Source organism: Budorcas taxicolor, chromosome 7 (genome assembly GCF_023091745.1).
Source record: "Budorcas taxicolor isolate Tak-1 chromosome 7, Takin1.1, whole genome shotgun sequence".
Classification (NCBI taxonomy): Eukaryota; Metazoa; Chordata; class Mammalia; order Artiodactyla; family Bovidae; genus Budorcas; species Budorcas taxicolor.
The window spans coordinates 82,723,323-82,732,350 of NC_068916.1; the positions used below are offsets into that span (position 1 = coordinate 82,723,323).

At 37.4% G+C, this 9,028-nt stretch overlaps 1 protein-coding gene across 2 annotated transcripts in view; it reads left to right on the forward strand.

Moving 5' to 3' along the window:
* The window catches only part of VCAN (versican), a 119,800-nt gene that overhangs the window by 38,274 nt on the left and 72,498 nt on the right, over positions 1-9,028 (forward strand). For both annotated transcript variants that reach the window (XM_052642748.1, XM_052642749.1), the window contains exon 6: positions 3,953-4,246. In XM_052642748.1, coding sequence (XP_052498708.1) covers positions 3,953-4,246 — 294 coding nt within the window. The remainder of the gene's footprint in view (positions 1-3,952; positions 4,247-9,028) is intronic.

Below are 9,028 nucleotides of genomic sequence, written 5' to 3' on the forward strand. Positions count from 1 at the left end.
GGTTGCCGTTTCCTCCTCCAGGGCATCTTCCAGATCCAGGGATTGAGCCCACATCTCCTGCATTACAGGTGGATTCTCTACCACTGAGCTGCCCGGGAAGCTCAGTGGTAAACCTTTTAATAGGTTAATTCTGATTTAAACAACAGATCATGTACATTTGTATTATGTTAGATAAAAAAATACATAATGTCTAAGACTGTCTAAAGCCAGGTAGCTTGTGAATCAAAAAGGACTTGACAGAAGATTATTTTAGTATATCAATAAGAAGTAAAAACAGATGTCTTAGAAGTCAAGAATACTTAGGAATATGAATTAATTCAGTGATTGCTATCTGTGTATTACCCTTTAATACTTTTTTTTCCTTTGGGTTTTAGTATATGAAACTGATGCCAGGATATTCTGGCACATTTGAGAACAGTATTAGATGTCTGACGTTAATATTTTGAGGTTGTTACGTAGAAAGGTCACAATATAGACATTCAACTTAGTTTCTTTTGTTAGATTGAGTGTCAGTTCTAAAAGCTTCTAGACTCAGTAAGATAGTTCCGTAGTATGGATGCTTCACTGTATCATTAGAATTCTGAAATAGACAAGGCGATGTTTATGTTAAACAAGTATGATTTAGGAAGGCTTAGACATCTATTTTTTGCAACAGAGTTAAAGTAACTGTTTTTTTTATTATTATTTCAAAATCAAACAACACTTATGCCATGTATAATGATGGGCCACACATATGGATCTTTATAGATGAGTTGTTTTGATTCTCACCTTAAGTCACATTAATGCTAGTTAAATCTTCCCTTTTTCATCTGAGTTACATGAAATCCAATGATGACTTCACTTTCAATAAGTTTTTAAAATTTAATTTGCAATGTTTGAAAAGTTTTTGCATACAAATGAAAAGGAAAATAGGGGAATAACAGAATTTATACTTAAATAAGTAAAATCACTATTTTTTGGAGCTTGGAGAGATAGATATTGTATACCCCAAACAAGTGAATTAAATAATTTAATATAAAGTCAGACTTAATAAGAGTTTTTAATGAAAAGTTCTATAAGTAGATCTTTTTTCATTTGATAATAATAAGGGTATTTTTTTTAACCTGCCAGCACTTACCAAAACCTTTCCTTCCGTTAATACCACAAACATGTTTGCTACTTAAAACAGAGAAACAAGTTATCCAGAAAATCATGCCGTCATTTTTCTTCATTAGCCCTTTGGTCTGGCTGTATTTGGAGAAGTTGATTCCCCCCATCGTGTGGGTGAAAGTTGCTGTTTGGTGAAGCAGAGGTTTACTCATTTAATTTATTTCTATGCCTTGCTCTGGTTGTCTGATCAGTCTTATTACTGAAAAGGAACAGTACTCTTGCCTCCATGTAGAAGTACCTCACCATACAGGAAACGAAGGCAACAAAATTGATATTCCAGCTGTAATAACAAACGCAAGGGTTCCACCTTGGAGGGAAGCGTGCTGGCGGGCTGCCCTCTTTCACACTTCCATTGCTTTCAGGCCAAATGCAAGCGTAATGCTCAGGTGAACAAGGCTGCTGAGGCTGCTTGGGGCGACATGGTCTGTCTGTCTGCCTTTCCCCAGGTTTTGTTCTTATTTTCCTGTTATTTAGTCAGTTAAGTAGTGTCTGACTCTTATGCGACCCCATGGACTGTATGTAGCCCATTGCTTTGAGCCAGATCCACAGGCGAGATGAATCTCCTGTCCCAGATGGCAGCTACCCAGAGCACTGCAGCCTAGGGAGCAGTCTTTACTGTGCTGCTTGGGAAGGATGGAAGGAAAAATGGCACCTTTTTTCTGAATAAGAACCTGAAATGCCACTCATGTAACAAATTATTGAATACGTGCTATGCAACTGGTACTATGACCTTATGATTTTAAAACCTACTGGGAAGGGAGACATTCTAGGAATGGGGGGGGCCTTTGTTCTTTAGGCTTCCCTGGTGGCTCAGATGGTAAAGCGTCTGCCTACAACGTGGGAGACCCGGGTTCGATCCCTGGGTCGGAAGATCCTCTGCAGAAGGCAATAGCAACCCACTCCAGTACTCTTGCCTGGAAAATCCCATGGATGGAGGAGCCTGGTAGGCTACAGTCTATGGGGTTGCAAAGAGTCGGACACGACTGAGCGGACTTCACTTTGTTCTTTTAGTGTGTTTTTGGGTTGAGGTTACTGTCCTTTGCCAGCCTAGATAATTAAGGACAAAACCCCATTCTCACTTCTGCCTTACTTTTGCAGTCAGGTAAAAGTCATTTTTCTCTTTCTTCATCAAATAGCTTTTATTGGAATTTGTCCTCGTTTCATTGGCAGCGTTTTTAGATTTGTAGTGAGAAGAGCCGATCTGGGTGACTTGACCTTTTCCTCCTGACTATAATTTTCTGGTTTTATAAAGTTATGACATTCGCACACGGAGTAATGGCTCTATTCATTTTAAACAATAATTTGTTACCTCTGGATTTAGTCAGGTGGAGGTCCAGATCATGAGAGCTCTTGTGTCTGATAGATCATAGAAGCAGAGACAAGACTCAGTAAAATGGAAGCAGGACCCCTGGCTGCTGTAAAAATGGGCTCTCAAAATTTTAGCTACCTCTCTACCTCATTTTGTACTCCTCATCCTGCCTGCTCTATTTCCTTGAAAGTGAAAGCGAAGTCGCTCAGTTGTGTCCAGCTCTTTGGGACCCCACGGACTGTAGCCTATCAGGCTTCTCCGTCCATGGGATTTTCCAGGCAAGAGTGCTGGAGTGGATTGCCATTTCCTTTTCCAGGGGATCTTCCCGACCCAGAAATCGAACCCGGGTCTCCCGCATTGCAGGCAGACGCTTTACCGTCTGAGCCACCAGGGAAGCTCTATTTGCTTAGGTCTTCTCTAATTCTACCTCTGTCTTTTAGCCACTTGTGAAAAGCATAATTTAATTCACATTGCATTCATTTCAGGCAGTTGTTACATTACACAAGTAACATTCCTATTTAACAAGCTCTCTGGCATTTCCAGAATATTTTACTGTGACATGTTAAGTGATAATGAGCATACTAATTGGGTCTAATTGAGCCTAATGTGGAGAACAAAGGAAATGTTCACCCTTTCTTTGTTAATCAATAAATAAACATGAAAGTTTCCCCAACCTAGTTAGAGTCCCTTATGGTAACTTTGTGAGAACCGAAAGGCAGACGGATTTCAAACGGTATCCACCTTGGGCAGAGCAAGTGAAAAAAAGGGTGCCCCTTCTTCCAGGGGGACTTTTGGTCTCTTTGGCTGGTTGATTGGGAGCTGATATTGGTCCTCATACATCCTCAGCCCTGCCCAAGGGCAGGCCATGACCTGCGTAACTCTCAGGGCAGCCCTGTGCCTAGGACAGAAAAGCAGGCAACCACATTCCATTCTGCCCCTTTCCCTCCCCCTCTTCAGACCTTGGAAGTCTTGTTGTTTTGTTGTTTGCTTTGCTGGGAGTTAATCCATTTTGAAGGCAGAAATGGATGAAAGAGTCAGAAAATTGCCATTTGATTTTAGGATAAACAAAGAAAAATGACCTCAAAGACATTTCAGTGCAGCTTTCTCCTTCCGGCATGCAATGTTAATAAGTACACCACAGCCTCTTTCATTGGAGAGAAAACCCATTTCCTGGACAGTAAATCAAAGAATCAGTTGGAAAAGTTTGTTCACTTTAAAGAATCTATTGTAACTGTATTATCAAATGACTGCTTCTATGACCTAGGGAATGTACGTATATAAAATGAAACGTTTCTGGTGTGTGTTTATTGTGTTATTTCTTATCATACACTAATATTAATAATAACAAAATTAGGTAACTGAGTTTTCTGCTGTAAATATCAGAAGATGATTACTCACTATAAAAAAAGAATGGTGTGCTTTTCCCCATCTCCTATAAACAGGAAAAGACTGAAGAGTAAATTTTAGACCCTTTTTTTCTTGTTCTTATTGCAGGTGATGTGTTCCACGTCACTGCTCCCAATAAGTTCACCTTTGAGGAAGCTGGAGAGGAGTGTAAAAACCAGGATGCCCGCCTGGCGACGGTGGGGGAGCTCCAAGCAGCGTGGAGGAACGGCTTCGACCGGTGTGATTACGGGTGGCTGTTGGACTCCAGCGTTCGCCACCCTGTGACTGTGGCCAGGGCCCAGTGTGGAGGTGGTTTACTTGGGGTGAGAACCCTGTATCGTTTTGAGAACCAGACAGGCTTCCCTCCCCCTGATAGCAGATTTGATGCCTACTGCTTTAAACGTAAGTGTTTGATACCTTTTAAAACATTCTAGATTAAAAAAAAAAAAAAAAGCTTCGAAGGCATGCAATTGATGTTCAACTAGCCATTGGAATGATTCCATGTCTTGCATTGTGTGCACGGAATGGAAACAGTTCAGTGACTCTCAAAAACAAGGAAACGAAACAGCAGTGATGTGGTTAAAACAAGTTAGACAAATGGTTTTTAGAGAGGATGAAAAAATGTCAGGCAAAGGCCTTAACTGTGCTGCATTGCACAGAACATGTTTCTGAGCACTTGTTTTATATTAATTGCAGTCCTTCAATGCAATTGGATTGTTGGTGCTATTATAATGCTGGGGCCAGTCATGGCTGAGTTGAATCCCTGAGTTCTGTTTTTTTCCCTCTTTGTTTGGTATCACCCTTTCTTTCAAATAGCAGAGGATTTAAATTTCAGTAACTGCAGGTGAGTACTTGGAGCTGACATGGATAATACCTAAAAATGAACCATGCTATAAGTGAAAATTTCATTTTATCTCAGTTTATTTCATATAATGGACATATGTTCCTTCTAATGCTCTAGAATCATATTAAAGTACAGTATATGTTTTTTGGCAAGCTCTAACATAAATAGGCTACCTTCAGTTAAGTATGAATTTAAAATAACTTAAAATGGATTTGAAGTAACATTTCTCAACATTAATGATATATTTTAATTTTTACATGTCCTTAAATTACTTTAGCACTAGCAGTCACATACCATAGTGTCATGCTTGTAGAATGCTTAATTAAACAAGCAACTAATCCAGAGTCTCACTGTGATATTTACTGTAGGATCTATATTATGCCAGCAAAACAAAGATCTGCTAGAAATTTTGGTGACCTTTAGTGTGTTCAAGATGGAGCCATATTGTATTGAATTAGTGAGAATTTTTTTACTAAGTTTTCAATATATGTATTGTTTTAGCAATACAAACAGTCATCCTCTTGGTATCCATGGGAGATTGCTCCTAGGGCCCGCAGGGACACCAGAAGTACTTATAGTACCTATACCGTATAATGGGATATAATATCAACTATGTAAGTAGTTGCTAGCCCACAGCAATTTCAAGTCTTGCTTTTTGTAACTTCCTGGAGTTTTTTGTTTTTTTGTTTTTTAATCAGAAGTTGGTTGAATCCTCGGATATTGAACCCATGGATACAGAGGGTCAACAGTAACTGAAATGAGTCAAAAATACACTAGCTTATTTTATAACTGGCTTCTAAATATACAGACTTTCTTCATCAACCAAAAAGACACTGAAGTGGGATATCTGAGTAGTCAGGAGAATAGATTGTTAGTGCAGTGGAAAGGTGTAATTTCATATCCTGCTATCTCCCAGCTAAGATATTTCTGTTTGGATCTCCTCCTGTAAACTCAACTTTCTGAGTGTTCAAGCCATGTGTTGTGTATCAGTGCAATACAAGCTGGCCATGAAAAGCCTTTGGAATTATTTGTTTTTGTTCTTAGGCCATGAAACTGCAGGAAAAGTCTTGATCATTTTCAGGAAAACAAACAAAACAACAGTAATAGCCAAACCTTATCCTCAGAAGTAGGAAGATACCATTCTTTTAAGCCACATACCCATAACAGTAGTTCCGGGAATATTTTCAAGTAGTTCAAGCTTTAAAATCAGTTTTATGTTAAGTGACTGGTGTGATTAAAGGAGAAAATCAAATTTTTGTGTGTGTATTGGGGAGGGGAGGGAAGAGGTGGATTAGAGAAGTTAAATTCAGGAAGGAGTTGAATTATCCAGTGTGACTACCTTGCTTGATTTTATTTTCTTATGCTTTATAAACCTGGCACTAGAAAACTTTTAAACATTTTTGTTTTCTATGAGAGAAAAATGTCAAACAAAGCCTGTCTATAGCTCCAAAAAATTCATCCTGATGTGTTTTAAATTATTTATTTAAATAAGGAATTCACATGAATGTACAAAATAACAAGATACTTAGATTCAAGTAGAATAACCACCTACTAAAACATCTGTATAAAATGTGAATAAAATTTGAAAGTTTAGGTCTTTTTTCTCCCTAATTCATTTGAATCTATATAACTTGGAAATATATAACTTGCAGATATAATAGATTCAAATTTTTGTTTTTTTACCCCAGTTAAGCTAAAGACTAGATTCTTATTTAGTTCTTCCCTAAGACTCTACCATACTCAAAATTTATTCAGCACATAAAAGATTAAGAGTTTAGTCATACATAAAAGCCTTCCTTAACACACAATGCCAACACCCTCCCCAAATTTCGAATTCATTTTTAAAAGATTCTTTTTAAAACATATACATTTTTTTAATTTGAAAAATATCCTTAAAATGACTTACCTGCTGTAGTTTCCCACAGAGCTGAGTCATGACTAAATCTATAGGGTTAAAGTAATAAGAATTGTGACCTTAAGGACAAATTCCAAAAGTGATGTCAGGGATGTACATCTAGTTGGTTAAGTTGAAGAATTTAGAAATATAACCATATTTTTCTTGTTTGCTTTTACCAAATGTCAAAAGTGTTTTTAAGGCCACTTCATGGTGAGTAAACAATACCAAATCTCACTTTGGTGTAATTCCCTCTTCTGAAATCACTGAATAGAACGTTAACAATGGCCGATGATAAATATAATTAGAATCTGTTCTTGTTAAACAGATTTGAAAAACAAGGAAATTAATGTCCTCGTGAAATAAAGTCTTCCTGCTGGTTTCCCCTTGATTAAATTGTGCACTTTTCATTTTTCTTTGACCTCAGAGTTAAGTTTTGCGAAATAGAGTTATGCAGTGCTCTGAAGGTTCATCCATACTCCCCAAATTTAAGTGACTCAAAACCATTAAAGACTCGTGATAACCTCTCATTTAATATTATTAAAGATCTCCAGGAGAGGAAGATAGGGAATGTTTCACAGAAAACACATTCCAATATCCTATTATTATCACTCTCAGACTGTTTTCCTAATTATCTAAACCCTTGGCATTAGAATCCGAGTCCATCTTTCCTTCTCAAGTTGGAAACCAAAATCTAAATAACAGCACTTCTACTATTGAAAACCATTATTCAGTTGTCCCTCAGTGTCTCCTTCAGCTGAAACAATTTCCTTGTTTTGAAATTTTAATTTCTAGGCCTCTAATCACCTATGCCATCTTGCTTTGAACCCTCATTGTTTTTCACATCCCTCTGTTCAGTTAAGCTTGGAGCTAAAGATAATGGTCTAAAGAAGACTAAATAAATACCCACCACTTCCTATGATGTCTTTCTTCTGTATTTGTTCACTTTTACAATTGATCTGCCCTTCTAACCTATGATCAGCTTGTTATCTTTTCTGCACCCTAGATCATAATCTGACCATAGGTGTCAAAACGTATCCTTCCCTAACTGGTCTTTTTGAAATGTTTTCTCTTTATTGAATTTGAATCGGTTGGCATTCAATCACTCATAAAACTTAAACATTACTTTGAATTCTAATCCTGCGGTTCCAACCGTTACTCTTTCTGCAACTGTGAACCCCAAATCAACTTTTTGAATATCTAGTCATTTCCCTATAATAAAGGCAGTATGGCTGTAAATTAAATTGACTATTGTGCTGCTAATAGGGTTTTCATATTTCATTAGGAAAATGTGCCTTGTGTCTCACAATGGAAGCACTGGAGAAGATAGTCCATAGGATATAAAATACCATAAGTACAGTGATGTGAAACATCTGTGTGGCAAACAGCTGCAAATGTTCGAGGGGAGCTTTTGTGGGAGAGAAGCCTGCTGCTTTCCGACGGCTTCCTCGATAATGAAGCTGAAGAAGGGACACTGGTAGTTTTCCAGGACAAAAACTTCTCCACGTGAATTCTTGTGGAGAGACACTTTCAGAAAAATCTGGAGATGTGTTTTCACTTTTGTAATAGTCATCATTAATACACTGGTATTTATTCTTAGGTTATTGTTTTGTAAATATTTGTGTTGTTTTTTTTTTAAATTAGTTCTTTTTTTTTTTTCGGAAGGGTTGAAACAAATGGCGCAGATGCTCAGATATACTGAGTTGTGATGGAAGTCATCTGTTACGTTGATGAAAAAGTAACCCAACCCTGTTAAGTTGATGAAAAAGTAACCCAACCCCAAAAGGAAGTCTGAGGTTTTCCATTCCAAATAGTAGAATTAATCAGCTTAACTATAAGCAGACCCTTAAATGGGGCTCTCATTAAAAACCCTTGCTCTGAAAACAAAGTCATGTAGCTTTGTAAAGGAGATCCTGAGACACACTACCATCATATGACTATGTTTCAGGCCTAGATGAAGACAGCACCAAATAGTACAATACCAATTGATAATGACATACAGTCATGTAGTTTTTGAAATCTGAGTCTTTCGTTTTTAAAATGATATGAAAAGTATTTTCATAGTACTGTAGACAGTTGCTGGCATACAAACTGGGTTGGAACATTAGGAAGACCTGATTCATAAGCCCTGTTTTGGCTCTCAGCCAGTGATCACCTCCTTTTAAGTGAATTTCATCAGCCATGGAAATACTCAGAGGGAAAAAGCAAAATTAGCTTTTGTGTTGTTATTAATAATAATATGATTAAATTTTCTCTAATATGTAGTGTACCAAGTGTTTATATTATGTTTCCTTGGGAACTTTCTCTGTATGTATATTTTACTGCTTCCCCAAAGAATGCAGTTATAAAACAAACATGATATCTGGCAGTTAAATGAGGTAACAGTTATGGAATTTCAGAGGATAGAGAATTGAATGAAAAGAAAAATAGTCAACTTCACTTTGGT